We start from the raw sequence: 18,307 nt of genomic DNA, 5'->3' as shown, positions 1-18,307 counted from the left end.
AAAATTAACAGAAGTTGTTTTGTAAGCTGTCTGATATTTGACATAATGTAGAAGTGACTGGCACTTCGTACGGCAGAACATATTGTGAATACTGTTTGTCGGCATTTATTGCATTTAGAGAGTCTTTCACAGGGTCAAACACACCATCCATTCCACAGTTATAAATCGTGACTTCTTGTCTGTTGTATCATATTCTTTATCCAAGGAAGATGTAAAAGTCTCTCGTAGATGCACACCAGGGCAATTTACAAAAAAGACGAAACGGTTACCGATCACTTTGTTCTCTACTGGGCTTGTGATCGGACATAAAATTGTTGTAATTATTTATTCCACAATCGGAACTCTTCTACATTAAACAGTCTTATTGTTGCTAATAACAAGATTACTGTCTCCTTGGTAGCCATCATCTTGCACACAGAAGTCATGGTTTGATATCAGGTTGTCACACATATTCATTCTGTTAAAAATCCCAAAGAAATTTTGCGTTATATCCACCATCGACAGGAAGTGCAAAATGGCTGAGCAGGGATGGCTAGAGGACAATTGTTAAGGCATATGTCACAAGGGGTAAGATAAATACTGCCTACAGGAAAATTAAAAAGGCCTTTGGAGAAAAGAGAAACACTTGTATGAATATCAAGAGCTCAGATGGAAACCCAGTTCTAAGCAAAGGAGAGGAAGCAGAAAGGTGGAAGGAGTATATAGAGGGTCTATACAAGGGCGATGTAGTTGAGGACAATATCATGGGAATGGAAGAGGATTTAGATGAAGATGAAATGGGAGATACGATACTGCGTGAAGAGTTTGACAGAGAACTGAAAGACCTAAGTCGAAACAAGGCCCCGAGAGTAGACAACATTCCATTAGAACTACTGACAGCCTTGGGAGAGCCAGCCCTGACAAAACTGTACCGTCTGATGAGCAAGATGTATGAGACAGGCGAAACATCCTCAGATTTCAAGAAGAATATAATAATTCCAATCCCAAAGAAAGCAGGTGTTAACATCGAGTATAAATTTAAGTGTCAGGAAGTCGTTTCTGAAAGTATTTGTATGGAGTGTAGCCATGTATTGAAGTGAAACGTGGACGATAAATAGTTTGGACAAGAAGAGAATAGAAGCTTTCGAAATGTGGTGCTACAGAAGATTAGATGGATAGATCACATAATTAACGAGGTATTGAATAGAATTAGGGAGAAGAGAAATTTGTGGCACAACTTGACTAGAAGAAGTAATCGGTTGGTAGGACATGTTCTGAGGCATCAAGGGATCTCCAATTTAGTACTGGAGGACTGCGTGTAGGGTAAAAATCGTAGAGGGAGACTAAGAGATGAATGCACTAAGCATATTCAGAAGGATGTAGGTTGCAGTAGGTACTGGAAGATGAAGCTTGCACGGGATAGAGTATCATGTAGAGCTGCATCAAACCAGTCTGGACTGAATACCATAACAGCAACACATCCACGCCCATAAAGTGATAGTCGTCCACACGAAGCTGTTGCAATAGTTTAGACAGGTGGTCGATTAGAACATCTATTTTCACATCTGCATATTCCATTTGTATGGTATAGCCACAGGATTTTTACGTTTGCTCAAAATGGTTCCCAGTTCTTACTTGCCATTTCTTACAGCATGCATCTTGCTGTCACAATATTGCTCCACGTAGGAGAAATGGTAGTTTCATCTTGACATAATGTCTCTAGAATGTTTCGCCTTTGCTGTTTTGAAGTACACATACGTGGTGTCATCTCCCTCTTATATCTGATGCTGACATTGAAGTCTCACAACTTACGTTTTAAATGCTGATTATGTCTTCTGTACACTGTATCTATAAATCAGTGAAATATTACTAAACCAAGAGTTGTAAAGGGTGCTGGCATGTATGTATAGGCAACAATTTATATAATTGTGGTCATCAAAGTTTAATCATTACCAAAATTTTAAGAATTTGCCCTTCTGTTATCTGTCTCAATATAAAATGTTGATGTGTGGTGTGTGTATATAAAAAAGGCTACAATCTTTGGGTGTATTCACATGCATAGGGAGTTGTGCGACGTAAACGAAAGTTGATAGGTGTGCTTCTACATCTAAAAGATTATGTGTATTCAAATTTGTAAGTCACTCTGGTGATTCGATCTTTTGTGCTGCCATTTGTGAACAGGGGGTGTTTTCCAACAGGATAACGCTCGCCCACATACCGCTGTTATGACAGAACATGCTCTACAGTGTCGACTTGTTGCTTAAGCCTGATCGATCACCAGATCTGTCTCCATTCTATCACATGTGCGACATCATCGGGCGGGAAGTCCACTGTCATTCACATCAGCAATACTGTACACGCAAGAAGGGCATTCCTGGCCACGACAATTGTACTAATAGCAATCATAGACCTAAATTTGAGGAAGAAATTTCTGAGAATGTGCATTTCTAGCACAGCATTGCACGGAGTTGAATTGTGGACTGTGGGAATACCAGAGGTGAAGAGAATCGAAAGCATAGAATGCTGTTGAAAACTAGGAGGTCTGATAAGAAATGAGGTGTTCTGCAGTAACTGATAAGAAGAATGGACGGGATGATAGGATATGTGAAGAGTCAAGGAATAACTTCCATGCATAAGTTTGTTTGCATGGTAAACTTCCGCACCAGTTATTATAATCAATTTTTACTGGTTTTTCCACCTTAAGTTTACTGCATCTACAGATCGTTTATCAACAGCTTTGTTTCGGTTTTATTCATTAAAGCATCTTGTATGGTCATTCTGGAAATGTCGATACATTATACGAGGGTCGTTCAATAAGTAATGCAACTCTTGTTATCTGAAAGCAGGTAGGTTGTATTCGATATTCCAATACACCATATTATTCCCCACTCTCTCAGCCTGTGATAAAAATTTTCATATGTAGAGATAACGAATTTAATAATCGCCAATTCAATATGTCCAAGAGTAAAATATTTTGTTATTGAGTGTTGGAAGTAATTGAACATGATTGTTGTGTATTACTTGTACCCACGAAAGCACAGTGATAAATTATAAGTAGAATGAAAAAGGGAATAGCTGTTTTGTCTTTCTAGAATAGATCCCAAACTTTCACTTTTATTAATTCATGCATTCTAGTTACGTGACAGCACCATTTCTAATTATTTTTGTTATGATCCGCACCTAATATCAGATGCCTTACAGGGCCAGGTTCATATTACAGAATGTCTAACACCCTGGGCTTTAGAAGACTGTTCAGATGTTTTGTCCATTTGCGTGCTAAGCGGTAAGCTATGTTTGCACACGTCAGTACACTGTATTGACCGGCCACGTGCTACAGGCACGAAACTCCCTCCCACAAACTGACATCCGGCAACTGTACAAGGCAATGCATGCGCATTCACTTGCTTGCATTCAACTTTCTGACGGTTACACCGGTTGTTAATGTACCAGCATTTCACATTTCTAGTGGATTATCTCACACATACATTAACCTGTGATCTTGCAGTGCTAATCATTTAAATATGTTACCTAGGCAAATGTATTCCCGGTATTTAATTACTCTAAATTAATCATTTTTTGGAGTTGCGATTTTTTCCGTCATTGTATACATATGCAGGCTGTTAGGGGTGTAGGTACACATATTGTACTCATTGAAAACTTAATAAGTATCCAGTTCTGTGCGGTAGTTGCTTTTCCTCTGAGTCTAAGAGTCTTCCCGCAAACACATCACATAATTTAGTACCTGATGTTTTCTGCATGGTCGTTAGTGCACCGCGAAGTGGACTTTTCCTGTCACTATAGACATTAATGGCTAGCTTCTGCCCTGCATACTTGGAGCTTCTAACCAAACTAAAAACTTACTATTTGCAATAGCTATAATTATTAGTCTGGGAAGGAAGTAAATAGTATGTAATGTTGTTCAGTACATTATCCACAGTCATCAGTAGAAATATCTGCACTTATACCCTTATATTGCTAATTTTACCATAGGATTTGTGACTGTATCTCTACTGCAGTGTAAACTATGCAGAATATCTAAAACGTCTACTTATCTTCCATATCTCTAATGGCTGAGGTATCATGTAAATTAAAAAGTGTACTGCTGTATTTCACACTAGTAGCGCATTGTATTACCGGAACCATTAGAAGATGTAACAGATCTACTAAAGCTGTTGCATACGCTATACCTGCAAGTAACTGAGAGTATTCGAAGATTTTAATTTTGCTTTATATTTCCCGCATTTTTTAAAGAGATCCAACAGGGAATGGAACTTTACAATTTTTCTTCGCGTGCCCTTTAATGAAGTAAACACCCTCGAATCCATCATTTTCGGCAAGTATACCAATGTGTGATCACTCTCCACTACCATTTACAGTAAAGTAATAAAATGATAGTCCGCAGCTCGTGGTCTTGCGGTAGCGTCCTCGCTTCCCGCGCACGGGGTCCCGGCTTCGATTCCCGGTGGGGACAGGGGTTTCTCTGCCTCGTGATGACTGGGTGTTGTATGTCTTTCATCATCATTTCATCATCATTGACTCGCAAGTCGTCGAAGTGGCGTCAACTAAAGAGGACTTGCAATATGGCGGCTTAACTTCCCCGCATGGGGCCTCCCGGCCAACAATACCATACGATCATTTCATTTTTTCAATAAAATGATTTTAATAATATAACAGCTGGAAGTTAAAATGTACACTTACCGGACCACAGCTTCATGAACCATTCTGATGGGAAACTTTAACCCAGTTTCTGGAGGTGCTGTACTGGAACAAGCAGCGATTGTCAGAACCTGCAAAATATAACCATACGTTATTTAGGACTGTCAGTGTGCAAACGCAGGAAAGTGGATGTACACAACCTAGAATTATAGATCACTGTTACATTAGTCAAAAGTAGGTCTGTATATTATTTAAAAAAATTGATAAAGAAACTAAAAGTTATTGCCTTACTTCCCTAGATATGGAACAGAGGTATACACTATCTCTTTACCATTCCCGTCGTGAAGACAAGGCACGCATCCTCGTACAGCAAACATTACGCCCAAATCTAACTAATTCCTCTCCGCGTACAGGAGGGGGGTGACGCGTATTATGCGTTCTGGTTTTTCTCTTTTTTAATACGTAATAATGAACATAACTTACCTTAGCGTTGGGGGTCTTATCTTCTTATGAACTCAAGAGTGAACTCACAAATTGCGATTATGGTTCAGTATCAGTAAAATGTTTCAAAACAAATGAAAAGTTGTGCTGCACCAGGACACGAACCCTGATTTCCTGCTTGTCGCGAGCGGTTGCCTTAACCACTTCAGCTATCAGAGTACTCTACTAGGAGAGGCCCAAATCTCCAGTTTTCCTGGTTTATGAACGTTCCCTTGTGCTCTTACTGTATTCCTGCGATTCCTGCAAAGGTTCAGACAGTGTTCCCGCTCAACATTTTCCTTTCCCATGGCATGAAATACTGTAGCGCAGTATCTGTGTTGTACTATATAACCCAAGCCATATTCCTTCGGACATACAAGCGCAGACACGCGCCGACTACCGCTGACTACTGCCGACTCACGCAGACTACTGCCGACTAGCGACAAGCAAAAACTAACTACGTACTGCTCTCTGGTCAGAGACTCTCCTCTGCCTTGCCTATTGCAGGCAGCGCGTACATCGCATACCTCTTACAACATGCATAAACTCTGCTTTTCGGCACCTATTAGTAAAACCCGATGCAACATATTAATTAATTACGCTGGCGCTATAAACGGTGGCAGCAATGTCTCTACTATTCGGTAGTTTTATGACATCTTTGATTATGATGGCCTCCTTCGTGAGAAATGCTCTACCCATTTCACATCAGGTTCGAGGGTTAATGATAGCACTATATCCTGCTAAGCAACAACTCTGATATCCGTTGTTTTAAAAGCACTCGCCTTATGCGAAAGAATCCTTTTTCTGGGGCCTTATCATCCGTGGAATCACCTTTCTCATTGAAAGCACTTTATTTTGTGACCGAAGCTGGTACTGTCACGTTTCTGCATATATCCATCATTTCTTCTTCAGCGGTGAATTCTCCTTTGTCGTTTGCCCAACTGGTTGGCAAGGGCGTTTTCGATATGGTCTTTGAAACTTCAGTAGGTGAAGACTTTTCCTGTTGGTCTTCAGTTCCGGTTTAGGGTTTTTCAGTCGCATTAAGATTCAGTGTTACAGAAAGTGAGGTATTCACCAAAAATTCATAGAATCGTGGTTTACTGAGACATTGATCTAATGCACGATACTTTCTGCATGACGGAACGTAATTCTCCAAGTCGACTTTCAGTTGCCGCACCCCGTTTATACAGGAAATTTATGCGCACTATACCATCTTCAAGTGACGTTGCTCAGGATTTTTCCATATGGGGATAACAGCTGTATTAATCTGGTTGCCTGTTACTTCGAACTGGAGTACCAATAATCATATAGTTCACATGCGAAGGTCTGCATGAATAACGGAGACATCTGCAACATTTATATCACAGTGGTTGAACTTCATTATTCCACCACAAGATTCAGCTATTTCTTACATAACTGGGACTAACCAGTTTTGTGAATAAAAGACTGTTGACAATCGAAACGTGGATTCCGATAAAATACTGAATTCCTGTCTTAGATACTTCTTCTAACCATAATTCAATCCCAAAAGATTTCGGTCAGGTAAACTGGGTATCCCTTCTGGTCGGTTGCAACGTCATTGCATCGTATTCATTTTCAGCCACACTAAATACAGCTAAAAGCTGCAGCAAATGGGGGGACTTACCACACGGAGCGAAGTCGATGCAGGTCATGGCTCGGCACAAACGCACACCACTACTGCCGCTGGTGGACTACCATTCGGCAATGTGTCTTAAACATGTCAAACAGCTGTACGAGTAAGTTTTCTGTACTTATGATGAAGCGCTGTTGACGTGAGACAAAAGAAGCTTGCGAATTTGAACCTCTCTGTTAATTTATGCGATATAATACGGTAATTATTACGGTAATTATAACTGATTCATGTATGGTCTATGTAATATGTATATTGGTAGAACTTAGATCAATAATATAAAGCTATTAATTATCCACAGGGTGTCCAACAAATGACTCCCATATTTTAAAATTATCAACACATGAACACAACAAACGGTATGTTTAGTGTGAAAGCTGTAAGAATTTTCTACAGACTTAGAAAAAGTAGTTACAAAACCTACTAACAGCTGCCTGTGCGCAGAGCAGCTCGTATCAGCACGCATAAATGACCTCGTCCTCAGGAAGCAGTCTTTGCATTTACATCATAATCTTTCCAAAATGTCTACCACTCGCAGTGGAGAGGTGGCGCAAAGTAAGAATGAAGTTTGCCACACATCTTCCAGTGTCTAAACGAATTCGTTGCGACACTCTTGAACAAATGCTTCAGAGTTAGTGTTCGGTATCAGACATTCGAAGAGTTCTTCCGTTGTTGTCAGGAGTTGAGCAAATTATGGCATAGAGATGTCTCGAAGTCACGGAAGTTCCGTATGCTACCAGAGCTTATGTCCATCATTGTGATGGAAGAACTATGGTAGCGATCTTGATTTCGTTAGAATCAGATGTAGTCAACGTGTTTCACGCACGATTCACTTTTGTATCACTGTTAGTAGTAAAACTTTCTAACCGCCCACCAGTTCCACAAAAAATGTGGTTTATAAAATAGGGAAGTAACTATATAAAATATATGAAGCAGAGCTACAGTGGGATGAATATAATAATATTAATTACTCGCTCTATTATTTATGTCGAAATTTCGTGTAAACTTAAAGAAAATGTTTTTAAAGCCCCTACTTCCTACAGCCCACCATGAGAGCTGGAACGCCCACTAAGTGGTGGTAGGGACCAGGTTGACTAAAACTCCCTTATGTTGTGGATAACTCAGCACATTTCGGTGTTGTATTTCAGCATCAAAGGCCCGTTTACGTGTACCGCTAAGAGTACGGCCGCTGCCAGGTTTACAGTTGTTAAACATTCTGATCCCAACGAATTCTCTGATGACACAATGGATGCTTGGAATAATATTTTCGTTTCATAAAACATCATCATGTGCTTACGAGCGAAAAAATGCTCCTATCGGAGTACAAAGAGGCAAATACACTACTAGCCATTAAAATTGCCACACCACGAAGATGTCGTGTTACAGACGCGAAATTTAACCGACGGGAAGAAGATGCTGCGCTAGGCAAATGGTTAGCTTTTCAGAGCATTCACACAAGGTTGGCGCCGTTGTCGACACCTACAACGTGCTGACACGAGGAAAGTTTCCAACCGATTTCTCATACACAAACAGCAGTTGACCGGCGTTGCCTGGTGAAACGTTGTTGTGATGCCTCGTGTAAGGAGGAGAAATGAGTACCATCACGTTTCCAACTTTGATAAACGTCGGATTGTAGCCTATCGCGATTGCGGTTTATCGTATCACGACATTGCTGCTCGCGTTGGTCGAGATCCAATGACTGTTAGCAGAATATGGAATCGGTGGGTTCAGGAGGCTAATACGGAACGCCGTGCTGGATCCCAACGGCCTCGGATCACTAGCAGTCGAGATGACAGGCATTTTATCCGCATGACTGCAACGGATCGTGCAGCCACGTCTCGATCCCTGAGTCAACAGATGGGGACGTTTGCAAGACAACAACCATCTGCACCAACAGTTCGACGACGTTTGCAGGAGCATGGACTATCAGCCCGGAGACCATGGCTTGACACTGCATCACAGACAGGAGCGCCAGCGATGGTGTACTCAACGACGAACCTGGGTGCACGAACGAAAAAACGTCATTTTTTCGGATGAATCAAGGTTCTGTTTACAGCATCGTGATGGTCGCATCCGTGTTTGGCGTCATCGCGGTGAACGCACATTGGAAGCGTGTATTCGTCATCGCCATACTGGGGTATCCCCAGGCGTGATGGTATGGGGTGCCATTGGTTACACCTCTCGGTCACCTCTTCTTCCCATTGACGGCACTTTGAACAGTGGACGTTACATTTCAGATGTGTTACGACCCCTGGCTCTACCCTTCATTCGATCCCTGCGAAACCCTACATTTCAGCAGGATAATGCTCGACCGAATGTTGCAGGTCCTGTAAGGGCCTTTCTGGATACAGAAAATGTTCGACTGCTGCCCTAGCCAGCAAATTCTCCAGATCTCTCACCAACTGAAAACGTCTGGTCAATGCTGGCCGAGCAACTGGCTCGTCACTATACGCCAGTCACTACTCTTGATGAACTGTGGTATCGTGTTGAAGCTGCATGGGCAGCTGCACCTGAACACGCCCAGGCGTATCAAGGCCGTTATTACGGCCAGAGGTGGTTGTTCTGGGTACTGATTTCTCAGGATCTATGCACCCAAATTGCGTGAAAATGTAATAGCATGTCAGTTCTAGTATAACATATCTGTCCAATGAATACCCTTTTATCATCTGCATTTCTTCTTGGTGTAGCAATTTTAATGGCCAGTAGTGTATGTTCCTCTTTATTAAAGGACTCTGACTGAAAAGTGGGGTACCAATTTCCTCATTCTATCTTCCACATATCCGCACTGCTTTTAACGCGCAACTCACCTCTCACTCCCACTCCCACAAACTGCTCTAACTGTAACTCGCTCACACCAACTAATACATCGGTGTAACTCTCTCGTGTCCGACCACTCCCAGCAGCCCACTCTCACTAACTCATTCAGCCCATCTCATTGTCATTATCTCTTTGTGGCTCTCAGACTGTCACTGTCTACTTTCTCACAGACAGAATAGCCTTCGTTCTGTCCTGCTACTACTGTCTTCTCTCACTGTTACTGTATCCTTCTTGCTATCGCTTATTGCTATTACCTCATTCCTTTCTTCCTACTGCTGCTATCTCTTCCCACTGTCAATATATCTCTCCACGTCAATGTCATTGTCGTAGACTCTGTCATTATCACTAGCTCTCACCCACTTCCACTTTCTCCTTCTCTTTATTACTCTCTCAACTGGCACTGCCTCTTTCTCTCTTTTCCTAGTACTGTTCTTGCACTGGCTACTATGTTTCACTGCCATTGTGTGCCTTCTTCCTCCCCAACTACCACTGTCGTGCTTCTATTCCACAAACGCTGTACACTATTTTCCAGTATTAATTACTTCCCTTTCTCTTTCGCGCTGCCACTGTCTCCTCTCTCAGCATAAAAAGCTCGAATAGGTTTGCAAGCCAAAATTTTTAAAGGTGCTGAAAAAGGTAGAATGAGGCAGCTGGTACCCCATTTTTCCGTCAGTCTTTTAATAAAGAGGAGTGTATTCGCCGTTTTTGTGCTCTAATAGCCGGCCGTTGTGGACGAGCTGTTCTAGGCGCTTCAGTCTGGAACCACGCCACCGCTACGGTCACAGGTTCGAATCCTGCCTCGGGCATGGATGTGTGTGATGTCGTTAGGTTAGTTAGGTTACGTAGTTCTAAGTTCTAGGGGACTGATGACCTCAGAAGTTAAGTCTCATAGTGCTCAGAGCCATTTGAACCATTTTTTTTTTTTTTGTGCCTTAATACGAACATTTTCCGCTGATTGTCTTCTCTCTCTGCCACAGCAGGTCATGTCATTCATATGAAAAGAACTTGATGGGTCAGTAAAATTTTAATAGTTTATTCGGGTGAAACTGAAATAACGCGAAAGTAATTTAACACCTCAGACGCTATTTTACGTGGACAAAACTTTTGCTTGTGTTTCGGTACTACAACGTGGAGTTCCCAGGGCCATTCTTATGATAACGGTGATACTTTACGTCACGTGTGTCCATGCTACGTCGCTTTACAAACTACGTTTTCGCCTCACACCGCCTTTTACATGAGTATTTTACGTGCACAAGTGGGATAATTTTTCATCTCTGTGTCTTGGAAGCGGGTAAAGATACCTAGAAAATCCTCAAGATTGTTCGAGACCGGAATCTTAGAAATATATCGGAAAAATTACAGCCATTTGCTGTCCATAGCCGTGTTAGAATCCGCGCCTGGGTTTGGCCCACTGCAAACTGTGAAAAAAAATAGTGAAAAAGCATTTTTGGGGTTTCCTCAGGAAGCGCGTTTGTATTTACGCAAATGCATCATTCATTCATTCACTCACTCATGCATTCAAAGGTATATCCGTCAGCCTAATTAAATCATGGCTTTATCAAGGGTATACCCGTCATAAATCAATTTAATTTTTACGTGCATATTTTACGTGTACGAGTGGGGTAAATTTGAACACCTGTGTCCGGGAAAGGGACGCAGGTATCAAGAAAGTTTTCAAGGTTGTTGGAGATGGAATCTTTCGAATATTTTGTAAACATTTCAGCCATTTTCCGTGCAGAGTTGTCTCGGAATCCTCGGCTGGGTTTTGGTCAGTTGATGACGGCAAAAATATAGTAATAAAACCCCTTTTTTTGCGTCTTTCGAGGTACCGCGCATGAACTAATGGTGCCTCCATAAGTCTCATCAAGACCATTGGAGACCACATCAAATGCAAATAGAACCAACCAATTTGCTCCATTCGCCTAAGCAGGAGGAAGTGTGCAACATTTGTACCTTGACCCTGTAGTGTGGGATAGTGACACCAGGGCGGTCCTTCTGTTGGGTATACACATGGTCCCTAGCGCCACGGCTATCCAAACCGCTTGACCCTACGTTTTTAGCGTCTTAGCGCCAACATATCCCGAGATACGAACACCGGAAAATCCTGTTTTTATGCACAGCGTTTTGTAACATATTGGTAAGCATGCAGTTGCAAGTACACCGATTCATGAGGCTGTGTTCGGCAACAGAATATTTGTAGAAATCGCAATATGTAGTGCGGCGTCGGTGTTCTGTGCGGTGTTCTGCAATCGTTCCTATTGACTGACCAGTGTAAGAGTTACCACATCCACAAGTAATTTTATTAATTCCGGGAACACCAGAACTGTCTTTTACTGGGCGTAACGTCTCTTTAATTTTCTTGGGTGACAGGAAATGGCTTAAATACCATGTCTGCCCACGACTCTGTTTTGTTAGTTGTAGCACCGAATAAAGGAAGGAATGCTGATCATCTTCTACGATTGTTTGTTTATTAGAGATGGCTAATTTAATACTTCACTCACTATAGCCGTTCTTCCGAATGGCATGTAAATGCAAAAAGTCGCCTGTGTAGAAACCTATAAGCCGGTTCGCAAGAATGACAATGCAGATTTCTCTCTCTCACTGACGTCAACCTCTCGTAGCAGTACGGACAGTATACTGGGTCAAGCGCACAGTTCGCCTTTGACCAGTGTCGTCTTGTGCTGCTTCTTGAGTTTACGATGTGAAACATGTAAGCCACCTGTTAAATATTATCTGTCGTCTTCATACTAAGTGGTGAAAAATATGCTGTTTATTCCAAATATGACGCCATGAGTGTAAGTAGACGAATGGAATCCCAATATGTTCTATTCGCTGATGATTTTTCTGAAGGAATCTGTAGGAATAAACATGGTTTCCACGAACAGCGATCAAGGTAAATCTATTTTGCTGTCTTTATTCATGATATACAGAACGCCGTACGTAGTGTAGCTGTTGCTAAAGGAAAACCGGAAAAGATATGCGACTGGGCTGAGCAGTTCCTTGCAAAAAGTGTACTGGGACCCATCGTCAGGAATAAAGTAATGGCCGACTTATTTCATGCTGTAGTTGCGCCACTACTCTTCACTATTTAGAAGTTGTAAGGTAACCATACTGCCAAACTTTAACGGGATGTAAAGGTTGTCTTGATGATCAAATTGAGCATGCAAACCCAGAGCGTCGAAAGTTAGTGTCGCTGTGGGCCCAATATATTTCGAACGTTATCATCAACAAAGAGGTGAGGGAAGTACTAATACTTTTGATGCGATGAGTCTTTGCACAAACAGCTTCGCAAGTCAGTGCTAGCATAGTCAGACTGTTTAATCATCGTCAAAGTGAGACAGGTTAAACTGTTGCATTTCGGTACTACGCACTGAAAACCCAACTAAGAATATTCAGTTGCCTCTGAATTGGTAACCACGGTATTATCGTGTTCAACAGTGACGTGATTTCGTTTGGACAGTGTAAAGAACCTGTCATCTGCTGACCTGAATCAGGCAACAACATACATCACTCATTTTAGTTTTGTAAAGAGCGATCAGACCTCTTCCTTTTTGCGTCTCGAGTTTGAAAAACACAACACATGTTTTTCTTAGGGTCTTAGAGGTGTGTCTTGAAACATTAAGAACTAAATGATCCATATTATCATTCACGTTTTCATTCCGAGAGAATTCTATTTAACGAAAATATCTTTTGTGGGGTGTATTGTGTCTCACTGTTTAGAGGCACAAAACGCGTGGGTGTTTTCAGCTCGTTACTAAATGCAAATAAGCAGGAAGCCGAGTCAGTTGATAGGAGCTGAAGGAGTCCAGGTTGCAATAATATGCGGTACGGCACACTGTTTGAGAGAAGGATTATTATTCAAGAAACACATAGTACAATGAAAATTACTTATCTTCAGTAGTTTGTAGGACTGCAGCTGCGGCTATGAACTGACAATCTCGTAACATGGAATATTATGAACTAATACAACATATTCTCAGGGACTAAGCCTGATGGGCCCTCCTCAGAGAATCCATGCAAACATTACAGAACTGGCTGAGGGCCGATTATTAAAGTGCGTCTGCCTAGGTTGAAATCTAGCTAAGAAGTGAACGAGGCACACTCCAGTTCCGTCGAGCTGCACAGCCCGCTAGAGTGCGCTGTGCTCGCAGACGGCGGGCAGCCAACCTTGCTTTGGCGCGGCGTTTTAGTAGTATCTGTGGAAATTATACTACAGGGTATAACTGTGATAACTTGTCCAATGTGTCTGTGCCAGTGCAGTCCTTTGACTTGCACATTTTAATGAGGCAAACAAAGTAAAAATCAGCTTTTCAGTTCCATGTGGTTAAGATTTGAGAGGTGGCTAATCCTTGTGGGTGATCATATCTCATCCATCTAAGTAGAGATGGAATGAAGTAATGTCCAAATGACATTTATAATGCAACAATTGCGCTTAGAATCGTAAGGAGAATATGAAAGTGATTGCAGAAGCAGTGCATACTCTCTGTGCCTTTTATTCTGTTGTAATTTCATGCATGGCATTGTGCCGTCCAGGGAGGGTGAGTGCTAGGGAATGAGGGACCGTCAAAGGGGTCGCCCCACTGGGATATAAGCGGCAGTCTCCCTTCACAAGCTGGACAGTGAACTCACGACCGGGGGAAAGCAGAAAGAGGGACTTTGTGCAGGCAGATGGACAGTCACCATGCTGGCGCCTTGCTGCAGCCGACAGGGCATACGGCAATATGGCTGGACGCAGGTCAGGTGGTGCCGCAGTGGATACACCGTTTCCCGTGAGATCACCGAAGTTAAGCGCTGTCGGACGTGGCCGGCACTCGGATGGGTGACCATCCAGCCGCCATGCGCTCTTGCCATTTTTCGGGTTGCACTCAGCCTCGTGATGCCAACTGAGCAGCTGCTCGACCGAATAGTAGCGGCTCCGGTCAAAGAAAACCATCATAACGACCGGGAGAGCGGTGTGCTGACCACACGCCCCTCCTATCCGCATCCTCAAGTGAGGATGACACGGCGGTCGGATGGTCCCGATGGGCCACTTGTGGCCTGAAGACGGGGTGCAGTTCAGTTGGACGAAATGGTGTGAGTGATTTCAGAGAAATGTTGATCTGTGTGTGCAAAAGTGTAGGCTCCGGCCACAGATAACATATTTAGAAAGCGTACCTGAAACGCTACCGACTGTGACTATTACGGTGCAGATGGCGCACCAACCCGACGCTGGGAAAGCAGAACGTCTGTTTTCCATTTTGTTATCCCGCAATGGCGAAATCACACCCGTGGGAAAAGTACAGTCTGTCACAGGTAGACGGCCTGTGAAGTATGTCCTGAGTTGCACTTTTTAGACAGAGAAGGGTGGTAAAAAATAGGTGATTGGGAGAGGCGTTTTCACGGAGCTGCGTTACAAAATAATGCCGTTGGTAGTATATCGGGTGAATGGCTAGGAAATTTTAGCGCACGAAATAACTGTTGCCTTACACAGGGGAGCGCCCTGTTTCGAAATTTAGGGTTTTGGCACTGGAGTCGAAACATTCAGATCGAAGGATTCGAGAAGTGAGACTGAAGCGGAACATTCGAGGTGAGATTTCGAACCTGTAGACTCGGAGACAGACGAACTAAGAGGAGCACATCCCGAACCGGCAGAGATTGACTCCTCCCCCACAAGTTACACCACTACGGTTCGACGCAAACTATCGATGGTTATGGTAAGATTAAATTGCAGCACCAGCATGACAGGGACAGACAGGCGCAATAACTTGTTAGTTCAGATGGAAACGGTGATCTCTCTGAGGGTCGCTCTACGCCACTAAGGTATATTTGTCTTCATTTGGTGTCAACCTCACGCCCTGACATCGCTAAGTACCTATCATATAGAAAAAAAGTAAAAAATGATAGTGAATTCGTCACCCCTATCCATCTAAGAAACTTGACAACTAGTTACCGTAATTAATGTGACCATCTATGTACTATTTCAATTGAAACTGTTACTAATGAATGTTTAATTCTTCCAAGATTTAATGCATCATTTCTGGAACAAATTCTGAATTCATTTTACTCAATAATTTTACTTCATAGTCATTGAACTCCGGGTCCATAGGAGTAATAGAAAGATCAGTGAGACCTACTCAAGAGACACTCTAAGGCACTGTGAACGTAGTCGCAGGAGGTCGGGTTCTACAGCACTGATCTTGCATTGTTATCACTAGACCACACTACGCGTCACAGCAAGTTTATCGGATGTTATATTTTTTTATATACGACGGGAGCATACATTTGCCTGGACTCTTTTCCTTGCACATGACGAGGGCAATTTACTTTTGCGGGTATATTATCATCCATATCCATATCTTGCTTATCAACATTTACCAGCCGTTCTGAAGATGCCTTGAATTAGGCGAAACGCGCGCCGCTAGTGACTAAATAGGCTATAATTTCAATAACTGTTTTCTTCCCTACAACGAAGGGATTCCTCTGGAGAGGGCACCCAATTCTGGGTCCCTGAAAACGGGCAGCGGCACTTCAGTGCTTGCTGGACCGACAGTCTGGGTAAATGACTGGCGTGGCCTTCTAACCTCAGCTAACATGGTCTTGTGTTGGTGCTGCGAACGGCTGAAGCGAGAGGAAATTACGGCCGTTATTTTTACAGGTGGAATGCAGCGTTATAAAAGGTCTTTCCCATAAGACTGGTACTTTTTAAAATTTGAGAAAAATGACATTCAAAGTAAATTGCGCCTTATTTTGAAGCTTAGACATTGCAATTATGTTCTGAACAAAATATCGTTCAAATATCCACCACAGCCCTGAACACACTGATGCACACAATGGCTCTAATAGTTAATCACTCTTTCCAGCATTGTTGGCATTATGTCTGTGATAGCCTGCAAATGTTCGCCGCCAAACATTCCCAAAAAATGGTGCAAATGGCTCTGAGCACTATGGGACTTAACAGCTATGGTCATCAGTCCCCTAGAACTTAGAACTACTTAAACCTAACTAACCTAAGGACATCACACAACACCCAAACATTCCAAATTTTCTGACATGACAGCGTAGATCTGGGCATTGATATAACACCAAAGAATAAAATCCAAGGGGGTTAAATGACACGATCGTTGCAGCCAATTGACAGATCCTCGTTTGTCATAATCCGGTCGCCTAATTTGGCCCTCAGCAAACTGAGCATAGAATCAGCTGTGTGGCACATAGCGCCATCCTGCTTAATCCACACGTTTTCGGTCTCGAGTACTGGCCACAAAAATTCACGTAACATGGATCTGCAGCGGTTGCTATTGACTGCAACGGTTCGTCTCTCATAGCCGAAAGAAATAAGGTGCAATGACAATGGCATGCTATAAACCACAGCACTCATTAAGTTTTCTTGAATACAGTGGTACCCCATGGACCACTTGTGCGTTCTTCTCGCTCCAATAACGACAATGTTGCATAGTGATGAAGTCACTAAGACAGAAATGTCGCATGAGAAGATGATTTTTCCATTGAAATCAAGATCAGCTTCCAACTGCTCTGTTACCCAATCAGCGAACTCACGACGCAGTCTGTGCTCGTTTGGCCAGGTTACAGAAAATCTAGGTGCCCTGTGCAAAGATTTTGATGGTGAAGACCATGTTCTTATAGTAGGAGGAGCAGGAAACAGCCTGGCTAGCAATTAGTACTATAGTATTAGGTGTGACCTGGATGTAATAGGAGCAGCAACAGTTCACACACGTGTGGGGTTTGTGGGTGTTTTGCAGCGCCATGACCAGCCCTGGGTTAATACGGCTGTCAACCGTGTTAACAGAGAGCTGGGAGGGGGGAGGGGGGTGTTACTGTTGGCAGAAACTAAATCTCATATCTGTGCTGTGCCTTTTGATGCAATTTGGAGGTGAGGTTACACTAGTCATGGCCTGCCTGCACCTGAATAGGAGGGGAAAGAATATATTAGTTGATCCTCTTGCAGAAAATGTAAGGGGGACCACATGCACACAAGACAAAATGCATGTGATTACTGGAGTCAGGTTACAGACAGAGAGTATTGAAAGAGATTAAAACAGAACAGTGCCATAATGTCTGTAGCAGTATCCAAAGAAATAAAATTTGTGTGTTTCATCAGAACTTTAGAGGATTGAAAAATAAGATAGATGAGCTTCTTGTATGCCTAGAAAATAGGGTAAATTCTGAAGGCATAGATGTTTTGTGTCTCTCTGAACACCATGTAACCGCAGCGATGGAGAAGTTAAATTTAAGGGGTTACAGATTAGCATCTTATTCATGTAGAGTCAAGATGGAAAAAGGAGGAGTTGCTACTTATATAAAAACTGGACACAAAGTCAAAAATATTGAAACAAATAGTTTGTGGAGATCAGATTCCTTGAAGTATGTGCTTGTGAGCTGCTACTGCAATATGTTTCTATTGTAATTGTAACAATCTACAGATCCCCTCAAGGTAACTTCCAGCTATTCATGAAAAACCTAGAGGCATTATTGAGCTACAGACAAAACGAAGCAGTTAGTGGTTTGTGGTGATTTTAATGTAGATTTCTTAAAATATACGGATAGGAAAAATGAGGTAGAATCTTTGTTTGGTTGTATCAATCTAGTATCTGTTGTAAATTTTCCAACTCGTGTGCAGCAGGATAGTAGATCACTTATCGATAACATTTTTGTAGACAGTGCTCAGTCAGAAACAATTAATGTGTACCCAGTTGTTTATGAGCTATTTGATCATGATGCACAGGT

The 18,307-nt window shown here is 42.4% G+C and overlaps 1 protein-coding gene across 1 annotated transcript in view; it reads right to left on the bottom strand.

Moving 5' to 3' along the window:
- LOC126260023 (proton-coupled amino acid transporter 1-like) overlaps positions 1–18,307 on the bottom strand; it is a 447,322-nt gene that overhangs the window by 333,129 nt on the left and 95,886 nt on the right. The window contains exon 2 of the mRNA XM_049957187.1: positions 4,678–4,766. Within this exon, the coding sequence (XP_049813144.1) occupies positions 4,678–4,700 (23 nt within the window). The 5' untranslated portion in view covers positions 4,701–4,766. The remainder of the gene's footprint in view (positions 1–4,677; positions 4,767–18,307) is intronic.

Source organism: Schistocerca nitens, chromosome 5, assembly GCF_023898315.1.
Source record: "Schistocerca nitens isolate TAMUIC-IGC-003100 chromosome 5, iqSchNite1.1, whole genome shotgun sequence".
Classification (NCBI taxonomy): Eukaryota; Metazoa; Arthropoda; class Insecta; order Orthoptera; family Acrididae; genus Schistocerca; species Schistocerca nitens.
The sequence above is the reverse complement of the archived record's forward strand: the minus strand, read 5'-3'. Positions and strand labels throughout refer to the sequence as shown.